This window comes from Astatotilapia calliptera, chromosome 17 (genome assembly GCF_964374335.1).
Source record: "Astatotilapia calliptera chromosome 17, fAstCal68.1, whole genome shotgun sequence".
Lineage (NCBI taxonomy): Eukaryota > Metazoa > Chordata > Actinopteri > Cichliformes > Cichlidae > Astatotilapia > Astatotilapia calliptera.
The window spans coordinates 23486384-23507417 of NC_137438.1; the positions used below are offsets into that span (position 1 = coordinate 23486384).

The 21034-nt window shown below is 42.4% G+C and overlaps 1 protein-coding gene across 3 annotated transcripts in view; it reads right to left on the reverse strand.

Moving 5' to 3' along the window:
* Nucleotides 1-401: 401 nt before the first annotated feature.
* The window catches only part of tmcc3 (transmembrane and coiled-coil domain family 3), an 89903-nt gene continuing 69270 nt past the window's right edge, over nt 402-21034 (reverse strand). For all 3 annotated transcript variants that reach the window (XM_026147554.2, XM_026147555.2, XM_026147556.2), the window contains 4 exons: nt 5493-5657; nt 3665-4446; nt 2238-2373; nt 402-1509 (listed from right to left, as the gene is read on the reverse strand). In XM_026147554.2, the coding sequence (XP_026003339.1) occupies nt 1207-1509; nt 2238-2373; nt 3665-4446; nt 5493-5657 (1386 nt within the window). In that variant the 3' untranslated portion in view covers nt 402-1206. The remainder of the gene's footprint in view (nt 1510-2237; nt 2374-3664; nt 4447-5492; nt 5658-21034) is intronic.

Sequence of the window (21034 nt, forward strand, 5' to 3'; positions counted from 1 at the left end):
ATAACTTGCAGGAATGTGAACATTTTAAGCTCATTTTGGACAAAAGTCTCCTGGTAGGTTTAAAGAAGGGCTTTAAAATAACTGCATGAAGTCGTTTCCTGAGCAGCGGCTGCTGTGTTCTCAAAGCACCGTGACCAAGGGGCCGCATCGAGGATCAACTTTGAGATACATAAGGATTATTGTGAGGATTCAAAGATACACCAGAAGACTGAACAATAATAATTATGGATCAGGGAAAAAAAAAAATCAAGCAGTTGAGGTGAGCAGAATCATGAAGCTAATTCATTAAATTAACGCATAATTAGGAGTATTTTTTCAAATTTATAATCATTTAGTTACTGTGAGGTCAGATTTGGGCAATAAAAATGAAGGAGGGCGATAAAAGCAGGTTTGGGCATCACTTTTCACTGCAGCTGTAGCTTAAAGGTTTTATTTTCTTACAGCAGATTTCTTTCACAGCACGTCCATTAATGATCTCTCCCGGCTCTAGCTGCACATCTACCATCCAGACTTGAACCTATTTTCCAAAATGTTTAACTGTTCCTTGAAGAAACACAGTACAGAGACACACGAGTAAGTGCACAACGCACACGAATACACAGATTTACACACTGATAGAAAACAGCTTAAAACAATGTGCAATCCCAGACTTCAAACTGTCGCTTTGAAGAAGATGCTGAATTTAAAAAAACCTCACATAAATACAGAACAGCAGCGAGAGAGAGGCGCGGTGCGAATGAACCTTCAGGTGGATGTGTGTTTGTGTTTGTCACAGCGAGCTTGGTGTGCACATTCAAATCAGGTCCACTGGACTCATAACTGACAGTTTGTGTGGAGGTGGTGCTCTAACAGAAACGCATCCCTTTAAAGGACAGGAAAAAAAATAACGTGTTATTCCATGCCCTGATGTAATCCCGCTCATTTATATTTAGACTTCAGTGTGTGTGTGATGCCGGTGCCACCAGAGTCTCCTGGTGACCAGATGAAAGCAGCTGAGCCGATTTATCTTTTGTTGGCCCTGCAGATCTGCAGCAGAGCAGCCACGTTTTCATGTGTGCACCTTCAGAGAGTTCCGGTTCAGGTCTTGAGCGTTTATGTCCGTTTACGTGTTCTTGGTGAGGCTCAGAGCCTTAAACCGAGTCACCGTGGAGCCCAGAATCATCGGCTCATGTAAGGCTACATGTTGATTTCCTCCCCACACCGGTCTCAGTGCGGGAGGAGCAATCGTTCCAAAGCGCACTGCAAATGTTCCCAGTTCTTCCACAGCAGCGCTAGCAGGGACACGCCCACGCAGGTGAGCGCCAAGTGGAGGCGACTGCGCAGCAGCGGGGCGGTGAACTTGGCCGCAGTGGACACGCACACCAGGATGACGGTGACGATGGCCAGCATGATGTTGATGCACTTGCCCAGCAGCACTTTGGCGTCCGTGTTTTCCAGCTGGATGGTTTGCTGCTGCTGCTGCTGGAGCTCGAGCTTCGACACGCGAGTCTGGCACGACTCCAGCACCTCCTACGACACACACACACACACACACACACACACACACACACACACACACACACACACACACACACACACACACACACACACACACACACACACACACACAAAAATGGTTAGAGATCAGGGAAACTCTGGAGAGCAGTGAGTCACAGCGAAAGGGCAGCAAAACTGGATCGTGTATGAACTTCAGCTGCATTAGAAACAAGCGCAAGAACATCCGATTAGAAATAGGAAGCAATGGAGGGACTGCTGTGGCTTCAGTGTGACATGTCATGAGAGACATGTCATCAATTAATCATTTGGACGCTCAGAAATTTGTAATTAAAACCTCCCCGAAGTGAAAGGAAAAGATTCAGATTAATTATTTCTCCAAAATGCTAATCTTCCAGTGATATGAATGGAGGGGGCTTCTCTCTCCTTTAAGCGTTCTTGTAGCAAACCCATTAACCACAGTGAGCATGCCGTGTGGATAGGCCTGTCGTCATCCTGGCAGAGACCACTTTTACCAGGATAGCCTCAAATGATGAAGGTACACTACGCAGTGACCTTTCCCACTAAGGGGTCAAACTCGTCTAAACTGAACACTGTAAATAAGGCAATAATACATTAGGCCTTTCAATTAAACTTACAATTTGAGTAAGACATTGGTTACTTAAAGGGTTAATCCTAAACTCTAATCTTAATCAGCCGTGTGCTGTGGCAGTGGTGGGGGCTTATGCCCAAACATAAGTCACCTGTATGTCCCTGGCCCTCTCATAGGCCTGGTAGGCCACCTTCTCCTCGATGCTGGCCAGCTCCTGCTTCAGATTGCTGGTCTCGTGCTGGTGCAGCTCCGTCAGGTCATTCAGCTGGTCCTCCAACCGCTCATACCTGACAGACAGAAACACCCACAAACATGCAGAGTAGGTGGAGGCGGAGAGAGCCAAGGAGAGAGAAACAATGCATTATTGAGAGTGTGTGGGCACGTAACAGTACAGCAGTGTATCTGCTGCAGCCGAGCTGCTCAGAGCATTTGCCCTTGGTTGGGGGGTTTACGTGTAAGCTCTGCTGGCTATTTTTAGGCTTTTAATGATGGACTCCTAAACTGTCAAAAGCTCTCTAAAGTTCAACAGCTCATGTAATGACAACGTTGGCTCTGTTAGGATAGAAATGCTACCATTACTGAAGCACCGAAGTGTGAAAACATCTTCATCCAACAATTATGCCACAATTTTACTTAATACAGATCAGTGATCCTCAAACCTTTTGCCTTCTGAGCAAAAAACCTCTGCTAGCATCCCCCGGTTAGCTTCAAAGCAATGTGCAAACCGCTTTTATTTTGTATTTCGTGTTTATAGTCGTACAAATCGTTGTGCAAATATTCTTGTGACATGACTGAAGCACACATATTCTGACAATAAAAGATATAAGGAAAAAAGACCCTTCCACAAAACAAAAACAGCATAATTTGTTGAGCAGAAATATTTTACACAGTATAATATTTCTCTTATCTTTCTCAGTTCAGTGTTTTATTGGATTTTCTGATTTAATTCAGAGCTCAATAATACAAGTGATTTTACAAGTCATAGTTGTATGAGGGGCGTTTAAGGTGTTAACACTGAACTGTTGCTCACTCAAAGCCCGAGGGGCTGACTTTATACTAATGGGTATATTTAAGAAAGAAACATGTGAGTCTGTGCTCTATTATCTGTAAAATGTTCATGGAAGAGTATTTAACCATCATGTGTGGGTAACAATATTCTCCTCTCCCAGAACAACACAAAATATTCTGTTTTGATCTGTGACGCAAAAAAGAAACACTAAAAAAAAAAATCTTTCCACAGTGAGAAACAATCTGCCCTCAGTACCAGGGAAGAAAAACAAAGAACAAATCCTCTAAAGCTCCTTATAAGCAACCAAATGTCATTTTATTTTTCTTGCACCTCAGTTTAGGAGATTTTTCTTTTCTTCAAATACTATATTTTTGGCATTTCTCATTTTAATGCTGGTGACAGCGGAGATGTGAAGCATTTAAAAATAGTACTGGAGCACACAAGCTTTCCCCCCTAAAACCTCCCTAGAAATCACGAAAAAAAAAAAGAGTAAAAAACTAATAAATATGTCAAGAATTTTTTTTTTTCTGGGAGAAAAGCCTTCCTTAGACTCGTGATGCTGTGCTCACCTGTATCGCTCCTCCTGCATCACCTGCGTGAAGTAGTTGTAGTCTCGTTTAAACTGTGTGTTCAGAGTCTCCATGTCCTCTGCCAGCTGCGTTTGAGCATCCCTGATGTCCCGCACCATGTCCAGCACCTCCACTAGGCGCCCGCTGGAGTCAGACCTCCCTGGCCCCCCTGACTCCACCCCCGATCCTCCTGCCGGGTTCCCGTTGGAGTCAGCGGATGCAGACGTCCCGGTGGAACACTCATCGTCGCTCTGGTACTTGGTCGCCTTGGCTACTGTGGTAGCGCTGCCACTCAGACCCCTCGCGCCGCCCTCCACCTGCAGCCCTGACCCTGTTTCCATAGAGCTTTTCAGGTGAGCGATGTTGTCAGCGCTGCCAAACTTGTTCCTGATGAGGTTAGCGAACTCCCGCGGCTTACTGAAGAAAAATGGAGGTGAGAGCGACACGCCGGGCCCGATCGTCTTCACCTTATCCAGTGCCTGGTGGCGCCCGGTGGTGCTGACGTCCCGCAGGCTGCCCTCCTTGCTGTGAGTCCCGGACTCCTTGCCGCCGCTGTCTTTCTGGTTGTGCTTCCCATTGGTCTCGCTGTCCTTCATGCGGCGGTGGTACTGCTCCAGCTTCCTCTGCAGCCGACCGATGGTCTGCGCAGACTTCTGGTTCTTCTTTTCAAACACCTGCCGTATCCGCGACACCTGCTGCTTGTCGGCATTGTTCATAAGCTTCAGGTACTCGGCCACGTTCTGGTCCCGAGCCGTCTGCTCCACCTTAATCTGCTCCGTCACCTGAAGGCAGAGCCAAATGACAGATGTGAAAACAGCTGCTGAAGATTTAAAATCTTTTAAGCATGCATGATACCAGCGCTTCTGATTCTTACCGACACCCCGATTTGTTCTATGAGTTTGCTCATCTTTCACACGGGTATGTTAGAATAAAATAATGCTGCATGAATACTGACAGCAGCCCTGTTTGTCTTTGAGCTCACTGATACTAATTTAATTTGGCCCCGCACTTCTGATCCCTAATGATAATTAGCCACAAGAGGAGACGTTAACACCTGCTTTTCTTTGCTTGTGAAGAAGTTATCCTGTGTAAACAGAGCTGGTCTTAAAGGCATCTCTAAACCTCCTCACACGGGCGTTTCCTCAGAACAAAACAAAGTTCCTCCAAGATTTTTTTAGCCTCCTGTTGCTAAAGGGTAGCAGTCAATGCGCCCCTCAGTCATGTGATCGAGTTTATTCCAACCATGGAAAGTTTAAAAATTACCATCTGATACTGATGCTACAGATCAAACTGTTTTCTCTGGTCTGCTTTCATTCACTGTATTTGTTTCTTTGTGTATATTCCTGACTGGGAGCAGCAGTTCATCACATTGTAATAATAATTTCACTGTTAGGTTATTGTTGAAGTCTCAAACTACTTTTGCTTGGATAAACCAGTGAATATACAGCACGCAGCACGAGTTCAGCTTAGTCTCTACAGTTGTAAAACGTTGATATTAAAGTGCAGGATAAGCCTCTACTGTGAAAAACACTTCTAATTTCTAAAGACAGGACTGAGACGGACCCGAGTCGATTTTTTCTTTCCCCGTCGTATCAGAACTGACATTTAAAGGACATTTAGTCCATTACTGGATTTAAAAAAAGCTGCTTCTGTTGCTTCATGTGTCACCAAACAGAGCTAAGGAGATATTTTAGTTTGTCTTTTACTCAAGTGTGGTGCTTGAGTTCTGAGTGCCAATGTGTCCCATGTGTACCCACAGCTTTTCAAATTAAACACGATAAATTTACAGACACACACTGAAGCAGGTGTGCAATGTTTTCCTTCTTACCTTGAGGATCTTCTGCTGCAGGCTGTCGATTCCCAGCGGTCCTTTGGTGAAATCCAGACCCACGCCGTCGTGCCCAACACCGTCAACCACGTCTAGGTTGGACTCTGAGCCGCCGCGGCGAATGGGCACCGGGATGCTGAGGACATCGCAGCCGCTGCGCTCCGCCTGCAGACATAATGATCTGATGAGTGTATATGTTTTTATTTTTTGGGTTGGTCTGTACAATATAAACACAATGACGTGTCAAAAACCACTGTGCTAATTTGTCTTTCATATGACCGACTGGGCCATTCATGGCTTGAAACCCAGAGGCAGACAACAAACTGCCATTTCTGATGCCACAAATACTCTCCCACTGTTGATAATATCCGACTGAGACTAACATTTACTGAGAGTTGGATAATGCTGCATTCAGACAGCATTTCTCAAGTGGAAGTGATGTTAAAAGAAGCTGATGAGACACAGATTTTTACATATTTTATACCCAATACTCATACTGAGCAGGTATATTAATCTCCATGGTTACCACCTTAGTTTGTAATGATATCTGTGGGACTGCAGTAAACCAGAAAATCGAAAGTTTGACCGTCACAACTAGAACGGAGAACTCAAACTCGGCTTCATTAGGAGCAAACATGCCAAGATTGTTGAGGTATAGAAAATGAAATGGTTCAGTTTCAAAAAGAAATGTTCTTGTTGCATTGCACATAAACTGTTTCACAAACAAAAAACAAAAGTGCAAAAACTACTAGCAAAAATTTGGCTAAAAAATAAAAAGATCTTAGCCCGTGTAGGCCCATACAACCCATCCTCCTAGCATGAAATTGGCTGCACATAAAAACCTAAAATTGCAAATTAACTAAATTGCACTCAGTGACCTCCTTGATTTAGCCATTTCCTCAACTATCATTAAACTCGCCTCTGCTGCTCCATTACATTGAAATGTAGCTTGAAGGAACCTATTCTGATCTAGCTGCACGCCTCTTTTTCTGGGGCTTTTACTCCTCTGTGGCTCCATCTCTCTGCTGGTGTGTGATATCAAAATGAGGCAAATTCTATTATCTGAAACACACACTCTACACATTGTAAAGCAGTACTCAGAATACAGGCTGACCTGTAATTGCCTGCCCTCAGCATCAGCTTTCCTTTTTATATGCCATTTCCTGCTAACTAGCTTGTATGCTTGCAGCTGCAATAGAGGTTCGCCAGTTTGGCCACAATTTATTAAGAAACCGAAATGTGCATATCTGCGGGCTTGATTGAAATGAGTGGCCTGTGGGTCTTGAGTTTAACACATGAGTACACTTGAGTGACCAAAGTTATTTAATTAAATCACAAGTTAACTGGTTCAAAATCTCTGTACACCTAAATGTGTAACAGCTTACAATCCCCATCATCCTCAAATTTAATCGCCTCATTATGTGATTACAAGCACACACATGTTAAGAGTTCACCAGTTACTATTCTCCAACAAGATGCTTGAATTCTACCTGGTGTGTGTGTGTGTAAGAGTGATTATATGAACATCGTTTTGTGCCTGATGAAGGTCAGTTGAACTTCGTTGCGATTCAGTAAAGCAGTATTCACAGCTGAGAGAGACACTCTTTCCAGCTTGTCCTGAGTCTGCCCCCATGTCTCCTCCCAGTTCAACATGCCTGAAACACCTCGCCTCGGAGCCCCGAACCACCTCAGCTGGCTCCTTTTGATGCAGAAGAATAGCAGCTCTACTATGAGCTCCTCGTTCTTTCTCCAAGGCTGAGCCCACACACCATTCAGAGGAAGCTCATTTCCTCTAAATTCTTTCAGTCTCTACCCACAGCTCGTGACCACGGGTGAGGGTAGGCATGTAGATCAATGGTTAAATTGACAACTTTGCCTTTGCATTTGGCTCGCTCTTTACATCAACAAACCAGCACAGTCTGCATCACTGCAGATGCTACGTGATGACCTCGAGAGACACTGGAACTTGTGCTGAACCCAAAAGAGCAATCCAGCTTTTTCCTCCAAGTCCGAATCCACCTAATTAACCCTGGGAGGCCCAGCCAGAACAGGCCGAATGGGTCGATGCTACTGTGAGGCCACAGCGTGGAAGTCAAAAGTTGAGACTTTGGTGGTCCTATACAGGGTACTCAAGTTGACTCATCTCATGCAATAGCAGTTGAGATATTTCAGTGTGAACAAAAGCGGTGGGTTAAATGACCAGCAAATCGACAGCATGCCCCGCAGAGCTGGTGCGCCGGCGTGCCTAAAATTGCTGTTGAAAAGTACAAAATTGCCTCATTCAAGAGACCAAATGAAAACTCTCATAAGCATTGTGCTGACATTTAAAACTAACGAGGCACAAATGCACTCTCTGGAGAAAACGGCAGACATTGTTCAGACCCTGCAGACAACTCAGGCTTTGAGGCAAAACTCTGCACTAAAAAAAGAAAGAAAACCCGCCGACTGTTGTACACCACTGATTTAAAATGGCAGGTGGACTTATACAATCTCAAAAAAGAAAGAAAACAGATTCCTTTCATATTCTGTCTGCCTTGTGTTTAGTGAGCACACCCTACCATGTTGGCAAAACAAGAGGATCCTTATAGAGGTGCGTACTCAGTATGTAAGAGGCTTTGTGTAGTCAGTGTCAGACTGGAGGGCAGGAAGGCAGGTGATGGGACATTAAAGCACTCGTAAGACCTCACAGTGGTCAGTTATGGGAGCAGCGAGAGCTCCAAACAAGCAGCCCCCGGTGCCTGAAAATCTACTCTCTGCATTGACAAAAGCAGACGATTATGTAAGGCAACCTAAAATATTAGTATGTGGTAACTCTAGTTGCCACGGCAGCAAAGCGCACACACTGTCAGACTTGGCTCTGAAGCACACACACACACAAACTGCTGACATACCCCGAGGGCGGGTTTTGTGCCTTTATTCCTGTTGTCTTTGTGTTACGCATGCACAAGCAGAAGACATGACACTGTAATTGTGTCCTGTGACCTGCAGCCGTGCGGCCAAGTCAGCAATCATTAGCCCGAGCAGTGAAAAACAGTCCTACGGTATGAAACAGCAACGATTATCATCATTCATGTTATTGAATCGATCTTAATGAAACTATTCTTTGTGCTACTCCTGAGTACAGATGCAAACGCCCTCAGAACATCACACATCCAATCAGAGGGGAAGAAATACAGCCAGAACAAAGTTGTGTTGTAAATAAACTGATTTAATTGACACAGAATAAAGTGCCACTAGTAACCACAGCCTTTGTGAAGGGGGGCATTCTAACACCGGCAGGGCGTAACTCCCGTGGTTGCAAAAAGAAGCCTGGATGTATAGCAGTCTACGAGTTAACTACCTTTGATCTGTGACCTCACTAAAAAATTTCCTGGAGCCAGATTCACCAAGGCGGATTTCCATAGACTTCCATGATGTTTTTACCTGATCTCCTCTGTTTTTTAGGGAAATTTAGTGTTCATTGAATGGAAACTAGGGAGAGAGCAAGAGGGAATAACATGACAATGAAATGGTCTGGGGCAGAGTCGAACTGATATTTTAAGACCAAAACGGCACCTTCCTGTTTACTAATCTCTTGGGTACGGTCGGAAGAAGCTGCCTTGAGATGAGCGTGCAAGAATAGACTAGTCCAGCACTTGTAAAGTCAAGTTTCTACCAAAATAATAATAATAATTTCACACACCGCTGGTCTCCTGCTGGTTAGAGGAACTTTGTTTTTTGTTTTTTTTAAAAAGTTGTGATTGCTTTGGTTGCCATATTCGCCTGTAGTTTGCATAGAAGAGGCCGACTTGTCCGCAAACACCAGCTACTCGCTGAGAGGTAGTAAAACTTTGTCAAGTGCAACACAAACGTTCGCCTTCAAAGCAAAAGTTGTGCGTCATCAGTGTAGCCAAAAGGAGAAAAATGGTCTCTGTTTTCAGTCTCACTTTTGACAGTTTCACTAATACCCGCTGAGCAAAAATTATATCGTCTGTGAAAACTACTGACAACCAAAGCAATCACATGGAGGTTTTTGGGGCCATTCATCTCTTTGCAACCAATTTCACAGCAACTGTTATCAACCTTCGACAACCACTTGCCAACCAGTTGGAGAGTATACATTTTTCCATAGCAACTTATTGTTACTGGGGTGGTGTCACCGACTGTGATTGGATATTTAGTAACCAGTTTCACAGTAACTTCAATCAAACTCCAGCAACAAATCACCAACCAGGTAATGGCCATGGTTGCCAACTGGTTTCTAGGTCGGTGTGACTGGGGCCTTATGGGGTAAACAGCAGAAAAAAACATTTAAAATTTCTAACAGTGGATTTGAAAAGTTAATGACTCAGATTTATTTACCCAGGATTTACTGATGTGACAAAAAGGCTGCCAGCAACCATTGGACAACTTCCAACCAAGTTTCTTATCATCTTTGGATGTTTTGGTCAATCAATTTGACTAGTCGATGTCCAAACCTAACACTGGTCTAACTCTACCGAAAACACTAAAGCTGCAGACACACTGGAAGAGTTTAGCAGCAACATGGCGACCAGAGTCAACGGACAGCGAATGAGATTTCGCAACTTCAATTTATGGATTTTTCCAACTTTCAGATGAGTGTCTAAAGTGACTACCAATCAGAGTGGAAAATTCAGTTTATTGACATATGACCTGTAAATACATTAGTGGGTTACCTAGGCAACCTGAAATCTCCACGAGTGACAAGCCATTAGCTTCAAAGCGACGAGCGACAAGTAAATCAATTCCAGCTTCAGAATCTTTATAAAACCAGCCCCTGATGAGCTTCTAGGCTTAGGCTTTAGATTCAAGTCTTATTAAATACAACATGCTGTTCATTTTCTATATCATGGCCCCCGTAAATTAAAAAACTATGGCAATACAGGATATAATAATAATAATGTATACTTTAATGATCCCCGTGGAGAAATTCCTCTCTGCATTTAACCCATTCACTCAGTGAAGCAGTGGGGAGCCATTGGGTGCCCGGGGAGCAGTGTACCTACCTACCTACTGAGCTATCCCTGCCCCTAATATATACTTCAGGGTGGAGAGTCTCAAACGTACAAGTGTGCAGCATCATTCAGTTTCCCAGTCAGATCAACCACTTGCTAATCATATCTAGTATCAAAGATGAAGCAAGATGGCTATGGTGAAAATGCTCAAGGCTTTACTAACTTATGTTACGCTGCCCTAAATCATGACAAAATCAAAGTACCACAGGGTTGAAAAGTGAGTGGTTGAGTTGCATTGTGTAAATGTAGGCGGAAGATTTTGTAAGGAAACAAGAAAACAACAATTATCTGCAGCAAACTGCAGCCAAAAACATCAGAGAGCATCTAATGATCAGAACATGTAGAAGGAACAAGATAAAGGGCAACACGTTTTTGTAGATTTTCTTCCCTGCATCAGTGCAACACACACACACACACACACACACACACACACACACACACACACACACACACACACACACACACACACACACACACACACACACACACACACACACACACACACTTACAAACCCTGCTCATATATCAGCTGGGACGCAGTAGATTCGAGTGTGTAAATCTACCAGAGCCTCCCGCTCAGCAGTCAACACACGTATTGGACTTCCACTGGAAAAGTAGGTCTGAGGGCGAGAGCTGAGAATTATTAACATGTGAACACACACAAACACACAGAGGGACAGAGAGGGAGGCCATGTGTCTGTTTTACAGAGCCGATGTCTGGTCACTGCTCGCCTCGTGACCCGGGTCTGCACTCGGGCCATTTAGATTATTATACAGATGGGTGAACTCTGAGCCAAAACACAGATAGCACATCAGGGTGTTTGTCCACGGGGAAATAAAACGAGGATATCCACATATTGACTTGTCCCAAACTAGGCAGTTCAATTTGTATCCGAGTAATAAAAAATAAACGGATGAATGTGAATGCAGAGATAATGAGTCTCCCATGGTTCTCCCTGAAGAGAACCACAATTTCAAAAAAAGCTAAAAATCAGATGTTGTGAGGAAGCAAAACAAAAACGTACTAATTTACATAAAATCTGTAGCTTCCTGCGGTGAAGACTGTAAGTCTCCAAGCTTTGAATTAGACAAACAACTATCTGTACGCACAGAAGCCCCCAAAAACACATCTTTTAAATTACAGCTTAAAGTGGAGACGATCAGTGACGGCCTGGGTAACTGTTTAATTCAGGGCTGTCAATAAAATCCAGTGCTGTTCCTGGTGTGGCTCAAGTTCTTACTGTGCAGGATCAGAAAAAGACTGACGAGTTGCTTGAAATATCCCATACATGGAGGTTTTGTGTCTTTATAGATCCGCTGTGATCTGCAAGTTCTCCTTAATGTGAAACTGTAAAAGTTTTTAATCATTTGCTTTGTAAAGGCCTGACTCACTGAAAATAAATGTTTGCAGATGCACTTCTTTATACTAAAACAAAGGAAAATAATGCTTGTTTTGAAAGATTACTGTGCACTGGTCTGTATGTGGCCTGTGAACTCAAATTAGTTTAAAAGCCCTCATTTACAGTAAATCTATCATTATGGACCAATCAGCATCTCAAATGTTCAATTCCATCTTTTTCATCACTGTAAAATGAATAACATACAAAAAACCTGCTAATTACAACTAAGCAGAAAAGAACAGATTAGGGTTGTGTGATTGGACAAATGAATCAGCCATCGACTACTGAGATGTTATTATTTATTTTGCTTCCTTGCTCATCTCTAAAAATTGAACTTAGGCGTTCTGTCTTGCACCTGTAAAGCTGTACTGTGCACTGGCTGAAATGTTCCTCCTTCCCAAATAAAAGATCATGGATCATTTTTGGGGCATTATTTCCCGAGTGGGTGCGCTTCTCTGCAGACAATCATCGGCTGTTAAACTGATGGGAATGTCAGTTTCATGACTAACTGCTCCAAAACGAAATTACTCAACAAATCAAGAGCCGGGTGACATGAAATATTAATGAAATTGAAAGTGGAATAAAAGCTTTTCTGACAAGTGTTGGACTGAGTATAACAAGTGAGAGGGAGCAGGAGTGAAAAGACTATTTACTCCCCTGATGTTGCTTAAAAAGTCTGGACCAAAGCATAGTGCTGACAGAATGATCCATTTTTTAAAGGCACAAAACTGATCAAATACCCAATTATATCCACAGATTCAAAGTCAGCAATGACTTTATTTATTACAATTCATCCACAGCATGCAACAATACACCAGCCACACATCAGCTGCACAGGCAGCCGGTGGCCTAGCTGCAAACACCAAACTCACAGATGTTGGCAGGAGACATTAATCTGCTGCTTCCACTGGATGAATGTTCACAAACAGTATTTAAAGATTTTAAAATCATTCAATTATCTTTTACAATGAAGATTTCTTTGTTTCCTTGGCAACACAGGACAACAAAAATAAGCAAAGAGAAAGAAAATTGTAGCAGCTATCAACCCAACTGTTATTTTGAACATCTGTATGGGCCCAAATATTACATTTCATGGTGATGATTTAATCTGCTGGACTCGTCCATTGAGCACTGTGACAGTATGCTCTGAATTTCATGCCAATCCATCCATTAGTTGTTGATTCAAGTTTAAAACGCTGAAATAAGGCTAATTTGTCATCGGATTACAGAGGACTGTTTTCATCCAACACATGTTTGACAGAAATCAGACTACAAATGTATACCTGCATATGCATCTTTATGTGCAGGTATCATTTACAGAGATAAGTAGAAGGCTAACTATAAAAAACTCAACGCCTGTGTGTGAACTCTGGTGTGTTTCCACATCACTTTTCTGTGATCAAAATGAAAGATTAGGAACTAGAGTCAAAGCTCGTAGTGTGCACTTTATATTAAAAAAAAGGAGAGAGAGCGGGGCGGCAAGTGCTTCTCCACCACCCACAGCTCATCTGATGGAGGGACCTTGCCATGGGGAGACGGCAGCCTGGCACAAACACAGGAAATTGCCAAGGGAAACCTTTTCTTCTGCTGCTCCCTCTGCAGAGTAACAAGTTATTTATTCCTGCCTCCGATCCATCAATTTATTTTCCACTAACATGAGCCAGAGGTAGTCCAAAACGAGCAAATTGTAAACACTCTGTCCCCCGTGAACGATGAAATCCTCCCCTCAGCTCGTCAGTGTGACTTGCAAACAACTGAAGTGCAGAGGTAAGACTGATCATTTTGCCAAAAACCAATCAGTGGCCGCAGATTGATCCAGCGCTAATCAATCAACTCAAGGCTGTTTGCAGGAAATGTGAAAGCCCCTCTGACCAGTAAAGATAAGCACTGCACATACATGTTATTAGTCAATGTCAGCAGGGTCACAGGAAGCCACTGAGCAATAATGACATCTCACCCTGACAATAAAGATTAATGAGCTGATAACACATCTTGCTCATACAGTAAATGTTTGGAAACTGGGCCGTGGAATCGAGTTGAATTAATCAACAAATTGAAACAGCAACCATTCTGGTTCAGAATCAGAATCAAGTATGATCAAGCATGAGTTTGGTGATCTGCTCCACAATGTGATCCGTTTGGCTTTAACATTCACACAATTAAGGTAGCACTATCCTGTGAGGCAAAGTGTCTCAAACCCACCAACACTAATGAGCAGTCTGTATTTTCACATTAATATACCTGTAAAAGTTCTAAGTGAAACCACCTGTGCTCATATCTTGAATGTGAGGTTTTTAGCCGCTCCCACAGAAAGAGCTAAATAAAAGCTGTCTGCATGCAAATAAACTGCTTGTTTAATTTGCCACATACTATCAGCAGCCATCCCCTGCCCTTTCTTTTTCTAGCAGCAATACCTGCAGCATGCCTTGAGATAATATTAAAAGTTGTAAGATCTCTGAGATTACGGTGCTGGGCATAACCCTAATCAAGATAAACTCAGTGTGGTGGTGCCAAAACTGACTGTGGGAAATGATAAAAAAAAAAAAGATTTTCTGGGATTTTTTAAAGCAAAATATAAAAAGTAATCACATTAATACATGACAATAGCTGTTAGCTGCAGTCCCAATGTTCAGCTAACCCATAGTGATTCAAAGATATACTGGCTTCATTGGACTTAAGCATACCTGTTGTTTTTTGCTTACCAGAAAACATCTGGTGAGCAAATTTAACAGACAGGGCTAAATACTGTGAAACAGTTAATCACCAATTAATATACTGAATGAAAGTACATCCTGAAGGAAACTATTTAATTAGTGTCTTGTTTGTTCTCAGAAGAGGATTGTGAGAAGGCCAACACAAATAATTATTTTGGCACTTGTGACTCTCCTTAATAAATCAGTGCTAACAGCAGTGAAGGGTAACACATTATGGCACATTAGTCATCTATTACTCGGCTCCAACCCAGCATGGGGCCGCACAGTGTCTGAACCCAAACACCAGATTAATGTTGGCGTTGAACTGGTAAGAGTTTGAGTGCTGGGGAGGAAATAATTGGATTGTGAGAATCCGGATAAAGAGATTTAGTGGAGGGAGGTGTTTAAAAACAGGTTTCTAAAGACAACTGCAGGGAGGTACAACACATTAACCTCACAATAAAGCAAAATTATCAAATCATCAATACAGCGATGACAGAAAAACTCAGAAAATCTTCCATCCATCTATTTCCTCACCTCTTATCCAGATCACATTCACAGCTACAGCAAATTTGGAATCTGAGTACCCAGAAAAGCCAATCAAGTACAGGGAGAGCATGCAAACTGAACAAAGAACGCCCCCAGCCTGTGGGTTCAAACCCAGGACTCCTTGCTGTGAAGCCACAAAGCTAACTACTGCACCACTGCCAAATCTCAGCAAATCTTGCTTTGAACCACACAGTTTTCACCTACCACACAAAGAAGCCACGACTGCAGCCCTAACATGTACATTAGTGGAACCATAACCTCACTGTTAGGTATGATGGCATGTTAAAGGGAATATTCTGCTCATTTCCACTTCCATTTCGCTTTTATTGGACTTGACTAAAGTAGCTTTCTATGTTATTTATTCAATACTGGGCTTTGGTGCAGCTCCTCAACCATGAAATGTGCCCTCCACTTCCCTTTAAGCAAGATTTCTTCTGATTCCCTGCCCCTCATAGACAAAAGGTTTGAGCAGCGGGTCCATTGGTACATTTCTTAATAAGTTGGAAGTCAGAAATTTTTTGTTTAGTCCCTGATGAACGTAGAAGGTCAGAGTAGACCACCATGCCCTGAGTTAGCAATCCAAGAAGGTGGCTGAATGTAATCAGTAGTAAAATTTAAACTTTGAATCTGTACTGCCAGCGTTACCAGATACATGCCACCACATCACCAAACCCTTTGTTAGGGGGTAAATGCCCATGTTCCATTCCATTGAGAAAAGAAGATAATTATATTTTGGACACTGACGCTCTGGTGTTGCCGTAGATGGAAGTCTAAAATCTAAAAATTCCTGTTAATCTGTCTGGTAACTGTTGAAAAAAGTGAGTCTATCCAGCCAACAGACTAACTGTGCTATCCATAAATACTCACGGCCAGCTTAACCAAATAGATGATGGCAACTTTTGCAAAAAGTCTGTTTTCTGTCTTTGGTATTTGGCCATGACGTAAGCGTGACACTCTAAAATAACCCTCAAAAATCAAGAACCAGGATCTGTCCATTACACTGACCTACACCTACACTCAGCACAGCACAGAAAGAAAATCAGCAGCTATTTCGATAAACATGGAGATGATGTCAGAAAAAAAAAAAACCCTGTCACTCTGTTACAACAGGCTTGAGAACAACACTGATGAGCTTTCCTGGTTATTTATGACTCCACTTCCTGAGGGCTTCCAGAAAGGCTCGCACACCAGGCCCTAATGCATCATGCTGCCACAGGATGAGGCACAGGTTACACAAACCAGTGCACCTGTGATTGAATTCAAATCCATTCAGCTCTGAAACGCTAAAAAGCAAGGGGAGCTTTTGTGCTGACGAATGACTAAAATCCATTTCGGTACAAATCAAACAGAAATGGGCACAAAGTACTGTTTGCTCTGTATGAATAATAAATTAAACATTCTCACACTGAGTTTCTGCAACTGCTGTGCATCATTTCCATTACCTGGAGGGCTTTTAAAACACTGTATTGTACTGTATAATTTTCACATCATTCTCACATGTTTTTAGAAAAACAGCACTCCAACTCCAACTTTTTTTTAATGTCCTCGGGTGACTTAAATGAAGCTCATTTGCATAATTAATCAGAGGAAGTCACTATATTAAAGTCAGGAACCAAAGGAACATTGTTTTTAATCTGTAAAATTTTCACAGCAATATAATGATGAACTTTATTGCCACAAAGCTTTTTGTGCATTAGGGGTTTAGCTTGGTTTTGGTAACTGGACATCCTCTGGGTGTGCTAACTCAGCTACTGCCATTTAAACTGCATTCAGACCACGTAGGGCAATGGAAAAGATGTTCACCTATGACAAGAAAAAGAGGACTGTTTTAGGCGAAATGAGACCGGGTTGAATATAAATGGGACCGCTGAGCCTTCTGTCTGGAGGGGCTCACCCGTGACTCTGTGACAAGAGAGAGGAGCCTCCTGTGGGGAAGAGGAGCTGGCAGACAGACACACCCCCCGTGGGGGTCCAGAGATTTAACAGAGAATCATCCTGGGATTAAATGAAGAGCACAACAGTCAGAGACCGGATGAGAAAATGAGAAGTGGGGCTGAATACAAACCCAGGGAAGTGATGGAAACAGGGAAACTTAACCTCTCAGGTAAAAACCTTTTAGGAAAACTTGCCATTTTTAAAAAAAATTCTTTAAAATACAAATAAAACTGACTTTTATGTCAAAAATTATGATTCAAAACAATAAATCTGTGTTTGTCACACTGTGACCAGAAACTGGAGATTTCCAGCTCCATATTTTAAGTAGCTTTCAATTATTATCTTATTTCCCTGATATTGAGCCTCAGCACAGCTGGTTTAACTCCTTTCCATTAAAGACAGCTTTCTCTTTATCGCCTGTGGCAGCCAAACACAAGATTTGGGGGCATTTTCACACCTTCAGTTCGTTTCCTCTGGTCAGAAACAGCTTCAGGGTATTTCTGTAGTTTGGGTTCTTTCTGCACACATAAAACTCAAAGAAATCCAAAATCACTACAAACCCACATGAGAAAATTTAGTCTGGTCATCTGACTGACCAGATGTTCTCAGGCTAAATCCCAGAATGCAACGCATGCTTGGCAAAGGGAAAGCATGTAGCTCAAACTGTCTGCATACACCTGATAACTTGGTCGGATCGAGGTCAGATCACCGCAAAACGAACCGTGAACTGGAGTTCGTTTGGAACCGGACTGAGACAGCTTTCTCTAAAGGATCCTGGCACGGTTGTTTTGGTCTGCATCTAATTGTGATTATAATATCCACATGTGCACAAAGGAACCACACCGACGGGAAAAACGATCCAGAGTTCGATTTATACTAAACGGCATAGGTGTGAAAACATCCTGAGAAGCAGGTGGATGGGAATGACAATAAAACTTTAATATTTTTACCTAAATATATATTATTAATTTTACAGTTTGTGCATTTATTTTATACACTACTGCAACACTGCTACTGCTACTAATGCACTTGTACCCTTTCATCACAGTGATACTTCAGTAGTTAATATTTTATCCTTTTAGAGCCATTGCCTTCTGTTTCAAATGTCTTGCACCATCTTTTCAACAATGAGAAAGGTGTGTACGCACAGCCGGAGCTGTGCGCCTCAGATGATCACATTAGGCATATCTGCTGTCAATGACATCACACAGGGCTGAGAGTAGAAAAAAAAAAGAAAACCAAGTGTTTAGAGCTGCGTGAAGCCTGAGCTTTTGGTAGAATAATCCCCTACACAGGCAAAGCTGAGATGATTTGGACGTGTGCAGAGGAGGCATAGTGGATGCTCTTCCTGTGAAAAAGACCTCAGAGAGGATTCATGGATGTAGTGAAGGAGGAGATGCAGAGGGCTGGTGTGACAGAGGAGGATCCTGGGATAGGATGAGATGGAAGTAGATGATCTGCTGTGTTAATCCTAGAGGGAGCAGCCATAAGGACCACAGAAGGAGACTACAGCTTCTTCAGACTACAGATTCTTTCCTTTTTTTATTTATAAAATATCACAAAGTAGAGAAAATGTTGCCCTTAATCTTATAAAGTGCATGAATGTACATATGCTTAGATATGAATATTTATATAAAGTTTTATTATCAGCGATGTGTAATATACATAAACCTTTTACTTTCTGTTTAATGTGTCGGTGACTCAGAACAAAACAGAGGTCCAACCTTTGCTCTCCAACCTTCAGGTAATCTCACACACACACACACACACACACACACACACACACACACACACACACACACACACACACACACACACACACACACACACACACACACACACACACACACACACACACACGTATTTAGGTCAGACTTAAGGTGGGGCTGAGGGCAAGTAAACAGTTTGCCTCAATAAAACGCAGCAGTAACTGAAGCCTGACTTCAAGTCCTAACAGGCTACTCTCTGCACCACCCACAGACGCACTGCGCTCGTGGCAGGCAGAACAGGACACGTCCAAGTTACATTAGCTCCACAGTATTTGAGAAATATGAAACATCCATAACATGTTATCACATTATACCATCTTCCTCACTTCATTTGTGATTGACTACAATCGCTCATTTCTCTTACAGCTTTTATATCAAACTTAATTCTGCTTTTTTGATTCAACAGCACTTTAATGGAGTGCTGTGCCATCCCCGTCTCAACCTCTTTTGAACGGAAAATCCATGCACTTGAAAGAAATCAGTGAGACTGTGATGAAGGGAATCAGTGGAAAGCATCCTCACCCACTTGTGGTAGCAGTGCAATTGATTTTTGAGTACACGTATCAGGATGAATGCAAGTGTGATGGATGGATGTGACATCTGATTGACACACTGAGAGAAGGGCAATGACTGAACAAAAACAAGCAATGACTGAAAGATTATTTGGCTTCTGTTTTGTTTTATATTCCCTCTAGAGCTAGTGCTTGCAGCTTATGGAAGATAATTTTCTTATGTAATCTAGATAAACATACGACAACAGTGGGTGTGACTCCTGACTGACCAGAGGTCTGACAGTAACAAAAAGATTTCTAAAGTTAACTTAGAAAGTTCACAGCTCTCTGAATACTTCTGCTGCGAGTTAAAGCAAGCTGGCTCCTAACAGAGCAGTTTCTCAGACTTGGGATGTCCATACAGTGCCACGGCCCTGCAATAGCCTCAAGAGACTAATTAAGAAATCACAGATGGGGGGGGACAGAGCACAGAGGGCACATCTGAATGAGTCAGAGTGGCCGAGACGTCCTGCTCTCATCCTCTCCTTATTTATTCCCCTTTACGCTCTGCGCAAATTTAAACCATGATCAGCTGAGATGATCCCAAGGGAAAGGTTGCTGTAGATAGGCTTACCGCATGCAGTCAAACCTATTTAAGCAATGGAAAGCAGTTCTTCAGGGGTCATATGCTCAGGATAAACAACAATAAATACGACTAAGAGGACGGAGCAAGCCCATGAAGCCTAATGCTTTACTTTCATTTTCAATTTGCACATTAGAAACCGAGCAGTGAAGCCACAAGATTTTAGTCAACTAGCTAATAACACGCTGCTTTTCAGCTCTACTTCTCTAACAGTCTGTTTCAGTGTTTTAAAATCAGCCAATAGAAGCGCTACAACACCTTCACCTGCTGACACATCAGTATTTTAAACATACACGAATGCAGATTTTTATCTGATGTTACAGAATCAGGATTTCAGAGTTGAGTGCAAAGCGATGTGTTTATTTTGATACATTTATCTTCTAATCAGTCTTTGAGCTGTTTTTCTAGAAATTCTGTTGACATGCCAAAAGTCCGTGTTTAACCTCTAAACATCTGTGAGATCACAGCTGCCAGGGTTAGGTAAGTGAAAATACCTCCCTGACTCTCCCAGTTTCAGTCAACTGACCTGAAACAGTTTCAAGGTGAGAGTCAGCACATGTCACTGGGCCTGAAAGGACGGCGAAAACACAAGATCCAGATGAAACTTGAGTAGAGATCCACTCCAGGCTCTGTAAGTTAAAGTCAGAGCGCTCCCAGGATACTAGAGGGACACATAACGATTTTTTCCCCTTACTCCCGAATAATTAACTCCATAATTCAATCATTATAATACATCAAATATTTTCGAATCATTACACACAAACTCTAAGTTTACAATCAGCATTTATAAATTAAAATTATAATCAATGTATTGTGCCTTTCAAATTGATTTTGAATCATTGAACAATAAACAGGATGCTACAGATGGCGTGTGCATTGTCTTCGTTTCACATTTCCAACATTCCATTCCTCAGGCAAGGTGGGGTGACCTGCCGAGATAGCCTTTCTCACACTACCCTTAAATCCAGAGAGGTGATCTGGTGACTGTTACGAGATGTCGATAGGCAAAAGGTTAAGCATTCTCATAAACTCCAGACACAAAGCAGA